Genomic DNA, 19,796 nt, shown 5'->3' with positions numbered 1-19,796 from the left:
GAATGTCTACGCACAAGGGAGATTAAAAGCAGAAGTAATAAGGACACAATGTCAAACACTCATAAATGTTTTATATCAGTAACAAATATTGACACAGTGCTCCAGACTAGAAGTTCAGAGGTTGTTTTTCTTGTCATCATGTGAGATTTAAAAGTTCCCTGAGGTCGACAGGTGGTGCACAGCGCAACAAGAAGTTCCATTTTGCAGGCAGGAGAACCACTAATTCAGTTTGCGCTCTTATTTTGAAAATTTGCTATAATTTTTTGCATTTGCCAAGAATGTATACACATGAACAAACACCCATTCATTCATGTCACAGACAGCTATGAATTATAACTCAATGGGAAACACCATCGGGGGGAAAGATTCTTACACCCCTAATATAAAAGAGGTCTTTGTCTTAGTGACATATCTGTTGTAAATGTACTGCTGACTCCCATGTGTTGTAGAGATGAGACAGAATAATAACTTTAGTAACTAACGAAGGGGCATTTGTGTTTGGCTGTTGAGTGGTGTTGAGGATGGAATCTGTGTCCGTGATACGAGGCGTTATGAAGCTTTTAGTCTGATAAAAATAGAGCACCCATAGGACCCACTGACACCAGCTTCAAGCTAATGAACAGCTGTGTGTTTGGGAAGAGTGTGAAAATCTCCCACAACAGAATGAACACAATTGAAAGGATTTCTAAAGCTGTATTTTCTGGTGAAAGGTGTACGGTTTTATGTTAAAATTACAATATTAACCCCAAAGCACTGATGTGAAAGAATCCTGTGCAATATTTTATCTTTGTTTGATTGATTTATGCGCAGGGACAAACCACATTAACTCTAATCTGTCAGTGAGGAACTGTCAGACTGATAAATGTTTCTTAACTCCAGAAAGGCATTCTGAAACAGTTTCTTCAATCAGAAAACATGAAGGAAACACAGAAAACATATTGTAGGTTTATCATCAAAAAGATGCCTTATAACCAAGTATTAATGTAGATTTGTGCATATAAGCAGCAAATATTAATTCTTAATTTTTTGATGCAGGAGCCGTTCGCTGGCTGGTAATTTGTTTGGGAGTCGGATTGCAAATATATGAAGGGCCATGATCATCCATACTTCTTATAGGGTGCTTTCACTTTATTTTATGCCTAAGTAGCCTATTTGTACTTTACCGTGTATTTCACTTTGTGCTATTGAATATTAACTCCACTATGTATCAAAGGTATATCGTACATAGTCCGCAACATTTATCTGGCAGCCATAGTAAAAGGTTACTTTTCGAAAAGTATAGGCTAAATTTAAAAAGCAAATGAAATACAACACGCTGTTGACGATTAAAGCAGTATTGCCAAACTTTTTTGGGGTTATGACTCATGAGTGACCTATTACCTTAAGGTGGGCCTACTTGAGGCTCCTTGGAACATTTCAGATATCTGTAAGTTGTAGTCTAATCAAAGAGACTATTATTTTCTAAACTCCTCACATAAAAAAATAAAAATAAATAGAATAGTGTGGCAGAATATTAGTGTTGTCTTCTTTACTTTGTGACCTTTTGTGATGATTGGGAACCTCAGCTACATTAGTCAGAGGCTTGTCATATGCTAATAATATATCAGTTACAACATTTTAATGTGGAGCAAGTACTTCCTAGATAATACTAATAAAAGTACTTTTACCAAATCTGATTGTGACTGCGGGACATTTCAATGTAATAAAGTGGAAAAGTTATAATTATGTTAAAAAGTTAAAATTTTGAATTTTATATCTCAAAATTATGACTTTCCATGACGATTTTTTTACTTTTATCAAAGCTGAGTTTTCATCGTATTTTTTTTTAATTGGCAGAAATAAGTTTCCAAAGCTAAATGTTTTGAGAATTAAACAGAAATTTATACAAATAAACTAAATAATAAAAAAAGGTGTTGTCACACAAAGTATCGCGTGATTTGAGATAACGCTCGGACGGGGACATATATATATTTAGCATCGTGAGCTAATAGTCTGTTGATCGTTAGCTGCCGTTAAAACTAAAAGCCTTAAAAACCTAAATAAAGCATAGTTAGCGAACACATAGATACATCAAATGACGAGTGGCACATTTATCCGAACACCTGACCTATTTTAAAAGCACTCCGTGTTTGTTTGTTTGCTGGCTGTGTTTGTAAATGCTAACGAGCTAAGTTGCTAACATCCGTTTACAGTAGAACCAGGAAGGAGGGAGCAGACAAGCAGGCAGCTTGGCCTCAAATGGTGCTCCACTTCTGCGAACATTTACTCATTCAAACCCCACGTCCAGGCTGGTGAAAACGGTGACAAAAAGGTAATTACAACTTAGTTTACATTTTGTATCTAGTAGAAGTTGGAAACTGCTTTGCTAAAAATGACAAACGCATTGAGTAACGTTAAAGGAGCATGTCGTTAACTTAACATTGCTGCATTCATGAGCGTTATCGATACCTTTTATACACTGTTATTGGACTTTGTTCTCGACTGTTGTGTCGTGCATGTTAAGCAAAACTGGCTTAATATTTCGGGTGTTATTTTGTCAGTATTTAGTTTATATATTTTTGCTGCGCACATGTACAAGCGAAAGTAATTTATGACGATTTTCACCACAGTTTGGGGTAATACATTATTCTCCAATTTATTTCCGAGTGGCATTATAAAAGTCTTAAATCCAAGTTGCTCTAAGCTGTAGGAATCCTTTTGTACTTTTCATTAAAAGGGGATTGTTGACTAAATAAACAACAGGAAATGACTGAACCCCAGTGTGGTTTGTGTTGGTGAGTGAAACGTCTTTCTTTCTTCTTCTGTATTTGTAGAAGTGGATATATATAACCTATTAAATAATCGTGTAAACATATGCAGTGGTATCGGCTATACAGGCATCTGTATTTTATAATCATCAGTATTAAATAGAAGAATACTTAGTACATCCGTTACTTAGGAGAAGGAAGACGAAGATAAAACAAAATAAGTACATGCCCCCACACACTCTCAAAAGTGTAATATATAGCTGCAAAATTTTGGAGTTAGACCTTCATCATACAGCTATTCCAGCTATTTATTAAGCTATTTGGGAATTAAGACAGTGTGTAGGGGAATCTACTTCATAATCAAATGGAAATACAACCCCAGTTTTTGGCAGCTGTCTTGGACATTTCATTGTTACAAGTTTCACTCTCACACATTACCCTCCTCCATGTGTGTCCTTGGTCGGTTGGATGGTTCACACTTGGTCAAACATCAACCCATTCAACCAGCCTAACCACTCTTCTAAACCACAACTAGCTCTACATTGAGCTTCACCCAAGCACACAAAAGCCTAATGATTATGCGATGGACAAAATGAGTTGAAGCTAGATCAAGTACAAAAATATTGCATAGGGACTTTTTTTTTAAATTCACATATCTTTTGAGCAATTTAATTTCACATACATTCCCCTTATACGTGCAGTACTAATTTGTTATAGCAATAACTATTGTGCAATGAGCATATGCAATTAGAACATTCAGAAAATATAGTTATATACTAATAATAACAATATTAATATTAAAAATAAAATAAAACGATGCAAAACTAATACACGTGATGGAACATACAGAATGTTAACACGTTATTGTATTACATGTTCGCAGGGTGTTTATGGCTGTGCTGGAAAGAATGTGAAAATATTCAGTTTCATTTCCTGGTTTGTGGTTGATGTCAGAGGGAGAGCTGATGGGCATTTGGAGGCATGCAGTAGAACATGGTTAAAGTCACCTTACTCACTCACTGATGCATCTCCTTGTAATTATCATTCAGAGCATACATAATGTCTGCAGGGCCTTTTGCAGTGAATCAGACGTGATGCTATGAATACAAACTCCTAATACACCTAATTGTTAACCATAAAGCCTATTATTTGGCCTGTAGGTACATTTTTAACTCACTTTTCACATAGTATTTTCAGACAGTACAACCTGCTTGTTAAGAATTAACAAACAGGGGGGGGTCAAGGCATGCTAGGTTGTGTTAAACCTCCCCCTTGTTTGCGTTGGTCATCTTTTCTTTCTAATTATTCCTTTTGAGAAGAGGCTGGCAATACAGAATTACCTATGCCTACTTTATTTATGTAAGTGTGAGATTCAGCGGAAGACAAATTGAGGTCTGTTGTCCCCCAGATTGGCCTTGATGGCCCTTAAAGGCCACTGAAGGGTCCTGCTAAGGTTTGGGCAGGCGTGGGAAACCTTGTGTGTTAACAAGTAAGCAACCATTGTTTGACGCATAGCAACGGTTGTTACTTCAAACATCGAAAAAAAAAAAAAGGCACTCCACAACAAGCAACGAAAACCCTCATAATGCAATTCATCAGGTTTCTCAAAGAAAACTCTTGAATAAAATGCAAACTCTTTAGACTTTTACTTAACCAATAAAATAGCTGATTGACGTCATCAGTACAAGTGACGCTGCAAAATGTAGTAGCATGCTGTGTATTTCTTGGGCAATTTTGTTGGGTAGCAATGGAAGAGAGATGACAGGAAATGAGGGAGAGATACAACTAACGTCCCCGGTCAAATTTGGACTTGTATGTCCGTTTTCTTATCAGTATATTACCTGCCAGCTTCAGCAAAGGATCATACATCACCCAATTTCACAGTGTTGTTTAAAATGAGTCTGGTGGTTCCTTTTTAACAAAGCAACATTGCTCAACATAACCTTTGGTTACGGTTTAATTCCCGTAGTCAACATCGAATAGGGAAATAGTTTGTGCAAGCCAAATATTTGCATTAACGAAAACCTATTTCTAACCAATAGAATTGACTTGTTTTCTTGTTGTGTTTTTTTAAGGAAAGGAATATTTCCACTGGCCTGAGTGCAGAGATGTCGAAGGCTCCAGATTCTCCAGCTCGGTCCCGCACCAGATCAAGGTCCAGATCCAGATCCTATTCCAGATCTCACTCCAGGAGCCACTCACGCTCACGGTCCAGGAAACGTCGCTATAGGTAAATATTCATTCTCTTCCTGACATTAATCTTCATAGTTATTACCCTTTTATTTTTTTTGTAAATTTCATATATTTACTCAGTGGGGTTTCACTTAAGGACTTGTCATTGTCATAGTTATCGAGTACGTTTTTGAAAGGAAATCTTGTACATTGATTTATAAAAGCTACAAGGTGTTTTGGTTGCTTCCGCTGGCCCACAGAATGCCATAAGCCCAATAAATACTTTAGTTGACAAGTATTACATTATTATAATGTCCAGTTATGATTGAGTTGTCCTGTTAGTCTAAAACACACTACAGCTGTTTTTTAATCGTCATACTTACACCAGTGTTACTAATCATGATGAGAAAGAATTGAAAAGGAAAAGTAGGTTATTATAAGTTATCTAGGGAACTTAATTCAATACAGTTTTGTAATGTGACTAATGTAACTACTATTAGTATTCATAGACTTTTACTCACTGCTCACATAGGCACACATTAGCGAGAATGTCGGTATACTAATATCCATTTGGCTCTGTCCTTGAGCAAGTACAAAGAAACAAGGAAATGTCCAGCTCGTGTTTCAGTTGTGTAGTTCACTCAGCATTTGCTCTAATGTGTCAACAATTTCAGTGATAAGTTGCTCCCATGAAGACTGATGCTGTTCCTCCTAAAATCACGTTAACATTTAAGACGCCAATGAGTGCCAAGAAATACACACTTTCACAAGGATAGAGACACACACACACACACACACACACACACACACACACACACACACACACACACACACACACACACACACACACACACACACACACACACACACACACACAGGGAGAGATAGACAGAAGAGCATGCAAACTAGAAAGAGGGCTTGGAATTAGTGCTGTATATGAGAAATAAGTTAAATAAGGCCTTTTTGTAGCTCCAGAGGGGGATGTGTAAAGTCGAATAAATTGCCGCAAGTGATGTCAGCTTGACTACAAGTTTGACAATTAAAGATGTCTGGAGGCGTAGAATTAGAGGGAAGTTAATCTCTGCTTCAGGCTACAATCACAGAATCTCCTGCCCAGCTGTCCAGTTGCATTGTGGGTAAAATAGGCGCCAGGTTTTGGAAAGAAGAAAGTGCGTGGTATAAAAAAATTATACGTCTCTGGTTCTGCTGCATCGATTTCTATCCTGTCCATCACGAGTCAGACAAAGTTAAAGGAGTGCAATGCTGAATCTGTGGAGGACTTGTATTAGTAGTCTGTCTAGGTTTTGGGTTCTAATGCTCAGTAAGTCAGTAACCACAAGATACTTACTTGATAATGTGTTAATTGCCATATTTAGGTTTTAATTAAAATTTTTCTATAGTTATAGTGAAATTCAACCTCATGTGTATGATAGAGCAATTTCCAAGGACTCACTGTCATCTTTCTTCGTCATAATTTGTATTTGAGAGGTTTTAGTTTTTCCTTTACCGGATAGTATTAAGCACAGAGTTGAAATGGGGAAAGAGAGAGAGAGAGAGGAGGAGGAAGAAGGTACGTAGTCGATCCCGGGTCTTTTGGGACAAGCAGGACATTTTAGTAATGTAATGATATATTCTGTCATTGTTCAAATAAAGGTGTGTGTCTCACACTGGCTGCCTTGTTTGTTTTGAAGCTCAAAGGTTAGGCCTTTTGTTTAGAGTGGATTCTTTCCTCCAGCATTGCTACACTGCGTGTCAATGATTGTCAAAGGAAAGTGGAATAGAGAATGAGACCCTCCCCTTCACTGCCTCCTCCCTCTGTGGATTAGAACAGGCTGTGTCCCTCGTCGTCCAACACATACATTAAGGCGACACACACACTGTGTACTGCAGCCTAGTGTAGGACTTGCTCTGCGCCAATGAAAGATTCCAAGCGGTAAGCAGAGAAATGACAAGAGTGTGTGTGTGTGTGTGTGCATGAATGTAGTTGGCATGTACTTCTTTCAAACTGGTTTGGTCTCCTTTAGGAACAGGTGCAGTGTTCATATGTTTTCAGTTAAGGACACGTCTTCTTATCCCTGAATTTACACGCGATTTGCACACTAGCTATTCATAATGTTAAGTTTGATATCTGTCATCTAGTTTGTCTGCTGTTTAAAATGGGAAAATTCATTAAAATTATTAAATAAAATCGAAATGAATGGGATAGTGTGTGGATCTTTATTCTGTGTGATGTATTTAATTTAACATTAGTGTCACTCAGAGTGAATAACAGAGAAACACACAGTCCTGTTCACAGTCTGTATGGGCTGGCTGAGCTTAGTCAGAATACCATGAGCTTACATTGCCCCCTGTTGACTTGATAAACACCTAGTAGTAGGTATGTGTCTTCTGTCAAGGCTACTCAAAATATGGGTTTGGGACCTCATGTGGCCGTTGTGTACACATAGGGGTCCACAAAGAACATGAGGAATTGATTGGCTGTTATTATTCAAATCTTAAGGTTTACCATAATAAAACATTTTCAGAGGTTTAATTCTCTCCACTGTTTGCCATAGGCCCCATCTGCTGGTCAGACAGCTGAACTATCGGTCCTATATTTATTGAAGTTGTCTTTAGTGAGTGTATAAATATAGAAGGGCTGCCTGCAACTAACAATTATTTTCATTGTCTAATAATCTTCTAGTTATTTTCTGGATTAAAGGTTTAACTAAATACATCTTCACCTCATCACTTGATATTGTGGAAAGACTTGAGACAGTGTGATGGTGGATGATGCCATGTTTATTTACTTCTTGTTCTTGAAGACCACTGTAGTTTCTGTAAATTCTCTGAACGGGAGGGGTTAACAAGGGAGCGTTGCAATCTAAAAGTTTCACCACTAGATGACACCAAAATACACATTATTACAAACTGCAGCCTTAAATCTGCGGACCTGGTGCCTCTCGACTTGAAAGGTTGAACATGGTGTTAGCCCCGGCACATGCTTTACCCTTGATAACAATATATTTCTTCTTCTGTCTTTTTTTTCTTCTCCCATCCAGTTCTAGGTCCCGTTCCCGCTCCCGTTCCCACTCTCCGTCCTACAGAAGCTACCCTTCCCGGGACTATCAGAACAACAGAGGGGGCTACAGAGGCTACGTCAACAACCGCGGCTACCGCAGGCCCTACCAATACCGCGGCAGAAACCGGGGATACTACCAGAACAGGGGCGGCCATTACCAAAACAGGGGCGGCGGGGGCTACGGCTACAAGTCCAACAACTGGCAGGAGAGAGGGGGAGGAGGAGGAGGAGGTGGTGGTGGGGGAGGCTGGCATGACAGGCAGGACCACCACTCACACAGCCCCAGGAGAGGGCGCTCACGATCCCGCACGCCCAAGAAGCGCTCGGGCAGCCGGAGCCGCTCGCACAACTCTGACCGCTCGTCTTCCAGAGGATCCAGGCGTTCCCGGCGCTCCAGCTACTCCTCGCGCTCCCGCTCACACTCCTCTTCGCCACGTCACCGCAGCAACAAGGGAAAGCACGGCAACAAGGAAGTGAAGGACAAGCCGACGGAAAGTCCAGCAGAGAAGTCAGGCCAGGCCCCAGACGGCAGCGCCATAGAGAAGGCTTCAGGAGGCAAGTGGATCGACTATGACGACCACAGCCCCAAACGCTCCAGCCCGGACACTAAGAAGGAGGATGGTGCAGAGGGTAAAGGGCCCATGACAGGAGGCCCCATGTGGAAAACTATTGGCAACGCGTCCCCGCCAGCAAAGAGCCCCACGGTGTCGGGACAAACCGCCTCCTTCAGCGGCTTTGGGTTCTTCGGGAAGGAAGACGTCAAGGGTGGCGATAAGACAGTCATCTCAGCTGCCTTCAAAAAGTATGTCGGTTATGTACTCTCAGTTGTTTGAATTTAATTAATGTCATGTTTTATTTGTTTTTACAAATTATAAATGTTATTTTTCTTTCAAACATGTTTAGCCATTTTCAAAGATCCTTGGAAGAATACAGGTTAAAATGGAAAAGATAAGAATCCTGATTATAAGTGCATTGAAACTGAGAGGAAGTAATATGAAACGGTGGTGGTTACGTGAGTATAATTACTGCAATGTGAGTCCGGGTCTGTACTCTTTGCATTAGGGATGGGCATTTTATTTTAATCACATGATCAAGAAAACTAAAACTTGTCTAGTCTTTTCCCCTTACATTGCTCACCTAAATCTAAAGTGTAACAGGTACTAAAGCTCAGTTTGACTCTCTGTTTCCAGGTTCTTGGCTGAGAATAAAACCAAGAAGGAGGCCGCTGAGAAGGAGAACGGTCGCGACAAGGAGCAGAGCACCTCAGACAGAGAGATGGACAAAGGAAGCAAGTCCGGAGACCTTTTCAACATCTCATCCACGTCCTTCGACTCCAAAGAAGACAAAGTCATGCCTTTCTTTGACGCGGGAGAAGAGGAGTTCCTCAAGTCTCACGGCATGAAGGAGGCGGACATCGAGGACGACGCCGAGGTCCGTAACACCCTCACGGCGAAGGACATTTTCGGCAAGTGGGGCGACGAGCCGAGCTACCCCACCTCCTACCCGCCGGTCAAGGAGAAAAGCAGTCGCAGAGACACCGAAGAGCCGGAGCCCGTAGACCACATGGAGGAGGAGATGTACCGCGGACGTAAACACAGCTCCAAGAAGGAGGAGAAGGCCAAGAAGAAGGAGAAGAAAGAGAAAGAGAAAGAGAAAGAGAAAGAGAAGGAGAAGGAGAAGGAGAGGGAGAGGGAGAGGGAGAGGGAGAGGGAGAGGGAGAGGGAGAGGGAGAGGGAGAAGGCCAGGAGGAGTCCGTCCCCTCCCGTCACTAAGGAGCGCCCGCTGTTCCCCGGAGCGTTCCCTCCCACCGAGGAGGCGCCTGTAAAACACCTGTCTGCCTCAAGGGAGGAATTTGAACTCCAAATCGGCTCTTTAGATGAGATGCCCAGGTATGTGTACTACTAATAAGCATTCATATACCGTATGCAGTACTGCACTGGCCTGAATTTGATGGAGATAACCCCTCATTCCCCAAGTGACATTTGAAGGTTGCAAAAAGATAAATTTTTCATTTTTCCTTATTGATACTCCCAACTCTTCAGACTCAATCAAATGTAAAAAAACTAAAATGGTTGTTTGAAATATTCCTCCACTCCACCCATGTTTTAAGCTCCATTCAGAAGAAATTTCTGATGATCTTCCAAAATGATTTTGGGCATGTTTTGCCTTACAGCCTTGTCGTCCTTCCGTTATCTATGTTCCTCACTTCCTGTGTGTCCTCAGCTCTTCCCGATCCCTCTCCAAAGACCGCGTCCTGCCCAGAGATCTGCCCTCTAATCCCACTAAGAAAGACCCGGAGTTTCGTTCCATCTTCCAACACATTCAGTCGACACAGCTCCGTCGCAGCCCGTCAGAGCTGTTTGCTCAGCACATAGTCTCAATCGTGCACTACATCAAAGGTATAGTATGACCTGCGCTGAGTCTGCAGATAACAAAGACATCAGCAGTTTGGACAAGAATCATTTGACATTTCAATAATTGTCGGCTACCACATGTATTCAAAAATCTAATGTGGAATACTCTTGTTTTTTTTATTTGCAGCTCAACACTTCCACTCCACAGACATGACTTTAAGTGAACGGTTTGCCATGTACCAAAGAAAAGCAGCAGAGGTAGAAATGATGAAGCCAAGGAAGAGCCCAGAAATCCACAGGTTCATACATCAAATAATCTGTAATTTAAAGGTGCACTATGCAGTTTTAGAGGACGGGGATTTGTTTACATTTTCAGAGCCTGCATGTTAACTTTTCACGTAACTTTCTAACTTCATAAAGTGTTCCAGGGATCCAATTCTCCTGTGAGAAAAGTTTGTTTATTCAGTTATGAGAATATACCTTAGAAAATGGAAACTTCTCTGACACACCCAAAGTTACATAGTGCACCTTTTAACATTTCATTTTAAGCCTTTCCATCTTGCATTCTCTCTATAATCACTGCCATCTCTACTGACATTCCTGCCGTTTCCTTCTCTTAGGAGAATCGATCTTTCGCCCAGTGCCTTTAAGAGGCACTCTCACCTGTTTGAGGATGTGGAGGAGGCGAGCTACAAGGTGACACGCCCTTTTGAAATGTGAAGTATTTGGAACAAAGCAAATTTGAGACGATTCCAAAAGCAGCAGTTATTCAGCTTTGTGCTTTTCTTTCAAAGGATGCATATATCTAAATCAAAAGAGCCCAATTGTGTTTTGTAAGTGCCAAGAAAGAAAAAGCCCCCCAGCGTATGAGATATGGTTATTGATTGGGTATGTACGAACCCAAGCAAAGGCTAAAAGGAAGTGAATTATGATCCCGAGTCCAAGCCTCTCAAGGGACGCTTATCAGTGCCTTTACCTTGTAAGTATTTTTCCTAAACAGAATAAAGTCAAACCACAACTACAAACTGTGAAATTCTATTTATTTATATAAGCTACATGCATGCTGCTGGTTTCCACAAGTATTTTGTATAGTAAACAATCTTTTAAGAAATTAGCATTTTTTTTTTTTTACTTGCTACACATATTATTTCACTGCATTTGTGCCAAATTATATATCACACTAATAATATTATGTTAGTATTCACATTTTGTGTTAACCACAAGAGGGAGCACAGTGCTATTAAATAATAAGAATATTTATTTGTACTGCAGTTATACATTTGTTTTTAAATCTTATTTGTCTTTTCAAAATGATAGGATTTCTGAATCTGTGGGAATTATGTGCACTTTATCGCTTCTTTCAAAAATTGCCAGTCAGTATTGTAAACAGTTGCTGTGTTTACTAACGAACACATGTTTCTCTGCAGGATCCAAGTCAAAAGTTCAAAGGCGACGTGATGGACCTTCGCCTGGATATTGAAAGGCGCAAGAAGTTTGCAGGAAAGGAGCCGAGCAGGGAACATTCCTCTGAGAAATCTGGGAAGCACCACAAGAAATCCAAGTACGTCCAGTCTGGTGTAACTTTATTGTTTAAAATGTATTATTATATAGCTTTATAATGCTGTACACTAGCTCAGCACACCAATGCATGGCTACAACTTGCATTACGATGCTTTTGTGGAAAGGCAGATTCACCACTTACAGGAGACACCAGTGCTCCCAAAATGCAGCCATTTCCATTTACTATTTAGGAATTTGTTTGTTTTATGAAGGAAGAGAGGTGAGAAAACATCTAGCATGTCTCCTATAACCATCGTAACCATTCTGCCAACAGTCCACAACAATATTCAAACAGTTTACACATTTTTCCCTTTTTAAAGACAATTTTTCGGACCCTCATGTTTGACCCTTTTATGTTTCACAGGAAGGGTAAGAAGAAGCGTGATCGCTCTCCGTCCTCCTCCTCCTCTTCCTCCTCTCCATCCCCCTATCCCCCTCCTAGCAGAGGTAAAGAATACATGGGAGAGGGGATGGAGCACTCGGAGGAGGGCTACGGTCACAACCGCTACCCTCCACGGGACTACAGCGGGCCCCAGGACAGAGGCCCTCGAGAGTATGAGGGCCACGGACCAGAGAGAGGCCGAGGACGTGGATTTGTGAGTTCCCGTCCGCCATTTTATCCATCTGTTCTGCTGTACTTTGTTTGTTTGTTCCACTGAGTTCTACTGACATCATCTTCTTACAATTCTTTGTCCTAACGACATCACAGTAGACTACTACGCTTCTCTGCTCTGTACCTTCCTCCTAAATACAAAGGAACATAATGTGGATGATGATGATAATGATGATGACTCTCTATCATACATGTTCCATGCACTGCCTGATTTTTATTAAGGTAATGTAGAGAAAATCAGTGGAACGTCTCCTCATCACTAAACAAATGCCTGATTCCCATCAGTATGGCTTTTATGTGTGTGTTCTCATCGTCCCTGGGTAGAGTTTTAACTCTATCTTTGGAGCAACTTTATTGAAATATTCCTTCATTTTATTATGGAAAATGAGTGTGTGTGCCTGGAGCTCCAAGTTTTAAATCAACATGTTGTTTTGATTTCAGTTCCCCAGAGTGAGAGGGAGAGGGTGGAACAGGGGGAATTATCCGGGCAACAACAGCAATGGAAACCCCGCCAATATGAACCCTGCAGTGCGCCCTCCAGAGGAGGAGTGGGACCCAGAATACACGCCCAAGAGCAGGAAGTATTACCTGGTAAGTCTAGTTTAAAAACATGGGGCCTTTTCATTCTGTCATATTTCTGTAAAAAATAAATAGTGTATTGAAAAGAGTAATTGTCAATGTTAGTAGTAACACCTGCTCTGGTCTGTCAAACGGCTGCTGTTAAAGAGCTATCAACATATACATAACTTCCCAGCAAAGGTGAACCTGGTTTTGTTTGTTTCACGTGTGCTTTCTGTATGCTTTTTTAATTCAGTGGCCACCGATCAATATTGAGCAACAATGAATCAAAATGTATTGACAGTCAAAATATGAAATCTATTTACTGGAACAACTTCCTAAATGTTAATATGTATCCAAAAAGTCATAGAAAATTACTACCTTTTTAATGTTTGTACTTTTAAGATCATTCATAGGCTAAATGCACATCATTTTATAGGCGGACAGAAAACCAGGAGAGAGAAAGAATGACTTCCATGGCCAGAATCAGACTGGAAACTTTAAGGTTATAATAAATATTTTTTTGATTAAATTTGACTTCATAGACATTTTTTGATCTGGAGATTTAACTTTTCAAATGTACATGAACCATAATAGAACCAAGTTCTTCCTGCTTTTACCAAAACAATGTCATTTCTACTTCCAGTCGCATTAAATGCACCACATTTCTTGACGGCCAATAGAAAGTTTCAACAAAGTGGAGTGTAGTAAAAATCACGGTTTATTGTAAAGCCTCATTATTTTACCAGAGAACACGCTGTAATCTTGACTGAAGAAGGATCTTGACTTTTTCATATTTATTCACACATTTCTTGTGCAACTTGCTGTTGTTATTTATCTAAATTTATCCAAAAAATGCAAATAAATATAACAAAGTATTTTGAGTTGGTCCAGTTGAGTTTTTTGGCTTTGTGTGTAAAGTCAAGCACCTGCCTTAATTGTCCTTCTGTGTAACTTTATCTTTTTCTAAATGTCATGACTTCACCTTTTAACGTTGCCTGTGTCTTGCCTTCCAGCACGATGACCGCGACGGAGAGAAAGCCTGGGTAGATAACCGCGGGAGAGGCCGCGGTGCTTTCCCGGCTCGCCGCGGGCGCTTCGTCTACCGTAAGGGCGGCAGCAGCCCCAAGTGGACCCACGACATGTTCCAGCAGAGCGGGGAGACGGCGGAGCTGGCAGAGGACAACATAGAAGTAGACCGCAAAGAAGCCAAGAGCGCTGGAGACGCCACCGCCGCCGATAAGCAGTAGACTGATCAGTCCATCGTCTATTCTACACATTCACAACGTCTTGGTGTCAGAACGGTTACTGTGACGATGAAAGGGTTTTTATTGTGGTACCCCCCCCCCCCGCGTCTCGTCCACGCCATCCCATCATTTAAATGGTTAAAATGTGTTCAGCGAGTTTGAGCCTTCTCACAGTTAAAAGTGAAGAAAGAAGTGATTTGAATGAAGCTCTCTTGTTACTTTTGTAAGTTGGGTTTCAGCTTCATTTCAGTGTTTTGTTTGTTTTTTCTCATTATAAAGTTGAGTTTTTGTTTTGCAGCAGATCATCTTTTTAAGGGAGAAATTACTAGCGAGGCTACAAAGATAAATAATCTGTGAAAATGTGAGAAAAAAAAGCATTTTGTGCCTTAGGAAATGATAAGTCACTTAATCTGTTAGAAGGTACAGTTACTTCTTTTTGTCAGTGTAGGGAGGCATTAGCTGACTTTTCTTCCTGTCTTTATATTCGGGGCTGTGATGAGGCTTTGGTGTTACTGCATGGACCGTTTGATTCATACCTCGCTACACGGGACCAATCAGTAGTGGCCTCGGGGCTGCTGGTCGTCAAATCACCACACATGGGAGTTTTTAGTATCTGTTGAACCCCTCAACGATTTAGGCGCTCTGTCATTTGTATTGTCTGCGCATTTTTCATATAGTGCCACTTCACCTGTGCTTCTCGACAGGAAGTGAAGTCATTTTTACATGTGTGTTCGTGTGCTTCTGTATATCCTCATCGATTGCGGTGTGTTCAGTTAAAAACAAATATTAGTCGGCTCCAAAATGCCCACTGTCATGTGGCTTTTTGTGTGGATTTTTTTTTAAAGCAGTTAGTTATTACAAAAAGGCTAATACATATTAAAAATTAAATTATTATAATCTTAACGTCATCTGAATACAATTTTTTTTTAATCAAAGAAAAAACAAGGAAAACAAGACCTGCAGATTGATTTCCTGTCAGAAACCGTACACATGTTAAAGGTAGAGATGAAAGTATGTTTTTTAAGAGATAACACAAAACTGGTAGATCTGGTTTAGCAAATTTCACTGTGCTGTTTCGTCCCACTTATGATTGTACATACTGCATGTACTAAACACAACTGTAGGACTCATTAATTTTTTTTTTTTCATCTGAAGCTGGAAACTTTTCTACTGTTCTAAAGAGCTTTCAAGTACTTTGTCTTTTAATTTTCGATAGATTTTTTTTGTTGTTGATTCAGGGCAAATTCTGTAAGTGTGATTGTGAGATCTACAACTGACTGTAGAAATGTTAGACAGCCCACTGTGTTGAATGGTTTGTGAATAACTTCATTGTTTGGGGTCTCACAAACCCCATTGCAGTCTGTGTACAAAAAAATATGAATAGTTGCAAAGTCAAGTTTTCTTCTGAGCTTATTAAAACACAAAATGTATAAAGGTATTGGAAGTGGTGACTTTTACTTGCGCATTTCATAAAGGTGACATAAATACAAATTAATGCAAAACTGAAACTGATGAAGGTCAATGAGCCTGAGGGGGACATATATGAGATTGTAAGGATTTGCTGATTTTCCTAATGTGTGATAATAAACTGTTATTGTCTGTGACTTGGACTTTCTGTCCGACAAAAAAACCAATATGAAGACAGACTTGAGCTTCAGATAATAAATAACAGGCGACTTAAACAGTTTTTGGACATTTAATGCACTTATTTTCAATTGCCTAACAAATTGTTTCAACCCTGTTTTGCTACACAAATAGTATTTGCTCAAATCTTAATTTGTTAAATAACTTACTAAGAAATGATAGTGCAGTTAAAAATACAATATCTCCCTCTTTATTATAGTGAAGTAGATAGTGGCACCAAAGATAAAGTACAAGTAGCCTACCGAAAATGTACTTATATACAGTACTTGAGTAAATCTACTTGAATTCTACCACTGAAAAACTCCAATGTATGGAGCTGGTTAAACAATGTTGAATAACTGAATAAACCCTTATTCACAGAGATGAACACACAGAGTATCAGTTTTGTGAGTTGTTTTTTCTTGACACTGGACAGAAGAGCTCCAGTTGAAACATAATCGTCCTTTTCATGGACGAAGGAGGGAAAATCCAGCCAACAGAAAATAGAGTCTCCTGGGACATCACTTTGGATCCACACGGGGAAGCAATGCATTGGGAATATCTCCAGTAAGGCTGAGGTAAAGGGCTCATTCATAACTCCACACACACACACACACACACACGTCTACAGAAGAGAGCTGCAGTGTTGGGAAACTGGGAGGGAATAAGGCACTGGGAACGGGAAACGTAGGAAGTGATGGGGTCAGAGAGACAAACTGGAGGAAGATTTCTGTGGGAAGCTTACTTATCTGCTAAAACAAGCCCACCATGAAACTGCCTCTATGGGAGAAATAAGCACTTTGACACTAGTTAGGCCTATCCAAATAATCACAATTTTACTTTTAGATAATTTTTTTTTTAAATGATAGTTTGGTTTAATGGTTTGCTCATCTTACCCACTATTAACCCCATTAGCCTATACCAATTATACCTTCTAAACACATAAAGCCTACAGCCCCACAGAGCTGCTAATATGACTGTAGTGTATACCTTTGGTCTTGTTTCCAAATCAAAGAAAACATTAATCAACATTGGCTGGGCTTTCTTTTATTTACAAAGTTAAACATAAGATTCAGACTCCCTCCCATCTTAACCATTTTTGTACAGCCCCATAAGAAAAACACTTTATAAAACTTTAGATTTCCATACAAATCAAGGTATAAAAAAAAAACTCTCCATCCAATGTCTGTCCTGCCCTTTGCAGTCCATGTGGGTGTCCATGGCCACAGTCAAAGTGTCCGTTAGTTAGTGGTAATGCACTCGTCCGATAGTCCCCGTCCCCGTGACCAGGATGTCCGGCTGTCCGTTCCTCCAGATCTCCCTGACGATTCGTTCCCTCTCCTCCAGGCGTCGGGCTTTCTCCAGCTCGTCAGCGGAGGCGAACACGTTAACGCTCCTCAGGGTGCCGTTTGATTGGCTGCTGCGTTCGCTCACGGGCCCCACTGTCACCTTGGCTATCCCAGAATCCACCTCATCGTCTGCCCCTGCAACACTGTCCTCCTCGTCATCCTCCTCCTCTTCTTCTTCGCTGGATTCTTTCAGCGCTCTCCTCTCGGGGGACGGCGGCGCTCGGCTCCGGCGGCGCGTCCTGCACGTGATACCGGCCACCAGGAGACACAGCGCCATGAGCAGCCCGAAACACACGCCCATCATGAAGTACAGGGCAAAGCTCTCCGGATTGGCTGTGTTGGACAGATGGACAAAGTGGACCACAACATTAGTTAAAAGAAATCTGCAGTGAAAAGCGAAGTTCATTTATTTCAACCTCCTACGAGGAATTTTTACTTGTTCATAAAACAGTCTAATTTTTCCTCGGATGGTCATTAATGACCTGTAACAGCAAACGAGACAATCATCGAAAATAATGCTATATTTATATAGTGTAGTTATTATTAATGCCTTTTAACAGGTCCGATTTTTCTCAGGGGACGATTTAGGCAGGCAGACCGGAATAGTCTTTGTCAAAGACTAAATCCGTGCCTCGCAAACTTTTTGGCTTGTGAAGCGGTAAGAAGTTTAGGCCCCTTGTCACATCATTTGTTTTCGTTCATGGTTTCATTTACATACCAGTTTGAGGAACAAAGATGTCAAATTATCCAATATTTCTACAAAAATAGCAAAGACTATTTGTATAGCAGTACTTTGTTCTTCTCATTCTTTCATCAATCTCACGACCCCTCGGATTTATCTTGTGACCCTTCTGAGGGTCCCGACCCCCATGTTTTTAACCACTGAAGTAAACTGCAAAACTGTATCTAAAGCAGTTTAAAACCAGCCCCATCTCAAGAAGCTGCACCAGTCAAATTATTCTCATGTATCTTTGTGCCAGTTCTACACTTCTTATAATGTCATATATAAAATAAATTATCAGTCCCTAGGGCCATTTTTTTCCAGGATTAATACTTTAATATTCGTACTTTCACGTAAAGGATCTGAATCCCTCCCCAAGCAGTGAAACTAAATGACAAAAACAGAACAAAATCTCTCAACTGTATGTTTTTTTCTACTTTTGAGCACCAGAAATTCAACAATGTGAGCCAAAGAAAACAGGAAACAGGAGACTGAAGTCCCTGGAAATAATTCAGGCTAGACAGTGATATTAAATTCTTAGGAGGGACAAAAGAATAGTCTTCTGTTGAGATCTGCAGTGACCTAGATCAGTTGTTTCCAATTCCTTTTTCTGACAGATTGCTATGAATATAAAGGGAGTGTTATTCATTCTCGATGAGGGTCGGGTTATTTTACATCGGAAGGACTAGAAACAGTTAGCTTGAAGGTTAACTTAAGTTTTTGTATGCATTTAACTAATGATTTATTATGATGTGTTCATGGCAGAAATCTGGATGGTCTAGTACGCTGATTTTCTTTCATTTTCAAACAGGGAGCTGTTTCCCGCTGTTTTCAATCATTATGCTAAGCTAAGATAACTGACTGATGGCTGTAACTTTATATTTGAAAGGGAGACTAATCTTAACATCTAACCCACAGAAAAAATGTACGGGTTAATTTTTTCTTACTTCCAATGATCTTGTGACCCCATGGATTTGTATTGTGACCCATCGAGGGGGTCTGGAGCCCCATGTTGGGAACCACAGTTACTGACAGTTAAGGAGTTTCTTTTTTACCTTTAATGTGAGCGTACGTTGCCATGCTGTTGCTGAGCAGCTCCATGTCTTTTCTAATAGGCTCCATCCTGGTTCACTGTTGAGTTTCAGATATCTACCATCTCCATCCATCCACCAACGGCAGACCCTGTCACAGAAAAACACAATCAGACTGTCAGTTAATATATGAACGACTGTTCATAACATAGTGGCACTTTTAAACTGGTGGGGGTCTTCTGGGTCATCCAACAGATGCCAAAAGCCCAAAGACAAAATGTGTTTCCCCCCCATCATTCCTGTGATCTAAACTACAGGTCGGAGGTCAAAGGACAAGGACATTGTGTACCTTGTAAGTTTTACACTCAGGCCTGCGGTGAGAATGGTAACGTGGGGCCCTCTGTGTCTGATAGGGATGTTTATATTTATGACATCAGTGCCTGAGGAGGCTCTTTTCCGGTGTCGTGCAAATGGTCCTTTCTTTCCCACAGAAAAAGGGACACGACACAACATATTTCACATGCTCACTTGGACTTTGAATCACATGGGAGAAAACTTCAACCAATTACAAAAGTATATTTTTCATTTTGGTTTATTTAGATATCTGTCCCTTGAGTTTTGACTAATGGAAAGGCACTTTTAATGGAGGGTTTTTAAGCTGGTGGTTATATTTTCTATTTGTTAATTATACAGTTATACATGTTAGTTATCCGTGACTAAATGCTCAATGGTTTTTCACTTTTCTCAACAGGCCATTTGG

General features: G+C 40.4%; 2 protein-coding genes across 5 annotated transcripts in view; one reads left to right on the top strand and one right to left on the bottom strand.

Annotated features, from left to right (window-relative positions):
- Positions 1-1,961: 1,961 nt before the first annotated feature.
- Positions 1,962-15,750, top strand: thrap3b (thyroid hormone receptor associated protein 3b). Of its 3 annotated transcripts, XM_080045289.1 has the most exons (12): positions 1,962-2,311; positions 4,823-4,977; positions 7,961-8,782; positions 9,171-9,869; positions 10,204-10,379; positions 10,522-10,633; positions 10,955-11,030; positions 11,762-11,895; positions 12,259-12,490; positions 12,949-13,098; positions 13,505-13,570; positions 14,082-15,750. In XM_080045289.1, the coding sequence occupies exons 2-12, from the start codon at positions 4,856-4,858 to the stop codon at positions 14,313-14,315; spliced, it is 2,823 nt and encodes a 940-aa protein (XP_079901415.1). In that variant the 5' UTR covers positions 1,962-2,311; positions 4,823-4,855; the 3' UTR covers positions 14,316-15,750. The 3 variants fall into 3 exon arrangements, 2 of the variants coding, with proteins under 2 accessions (XP_079901415.1, XP_079901416.1); XR_013845301.1 differs by lacking the exons at positions 13,505-13,570; positions 14,082-15,750 and adding an exon at positions 12,604-12,729 and having other exon boundaries at positions 12,949-13,076; XM_080045290.1 differs by lacking the exon at positions 13,505-13,570.
- A 152-nt stretch (positions 15,751-15,902) lies between these two features.
- Positions 15,903-19,796, bottom strand: part of eva1bb (eva-1 homolog Bb (C. elegans)) — a 7,295-nt gene continuing 3,401 nt past the window's right edge. For both annotated transcript variants that reach the window (XM_080045292.1, XM_080045291.1), the window contains exons 2-3: positions 19,061-19,187; positions 15,903-17,617 (exon numbers count right to left, since the gene is read on the bottom strand). In XM_080045292.1, coding sequence (XP_079901418.1) covers positions 17,181-17,617; positions 19,061-19,127 — 504 coding nt within the window. In that variant the 5' untranslated portion in view covers positions 19,128-19,187 and the 3' untranslated portion in view covers positions 15,903-17,180. The remainder of the gene's footprint in view (positions 17,618-19,060; positions 19,188-19,796) is intronic.

The sequence above is a fragment of the Ammodytes marinus genome (genome assembly GCF_949987685.1).
Source record: "Ammodytes marinus genome assembly, chromosome: 17".
In the NCBI taxonomy this organism is placed as follows: domain Eukaryota; kingdom Metazoa; phylum Chordata; class Actinopteri; order Uranoscopiformes; family Ammodytidae; genus Ammodytes; species Ammodytes marinus.
The sequence above is the reverse complement of the archived record's forward strand: the minus strand, read 5'-3'. Positions and strand labels throughout refer to the sequence as shown.

Coding starts and splice junctions, on each gene's coding strand:
- thrap3b (XM_080045289.1), top strand. CDS start 4,856: ATGTCGAAGGCTCCAGATTCTCCAGCTCGGTCCCGCACCAGATCAAGG. Junction 9,870..10,203: donor TCTTTAGATGAGATGCCCAG/GTATGTGTACTA, acceptor GTGTGTCCTCAG/CTCTTCCCGATCCCTCTCCA. Junction 10,380..10,521: donor AATCGTGCACTACATCAAAG/GTATAGTATGAC, acceptor TTTTATTTGCAG/CTCAACACTTCCACTCCACA.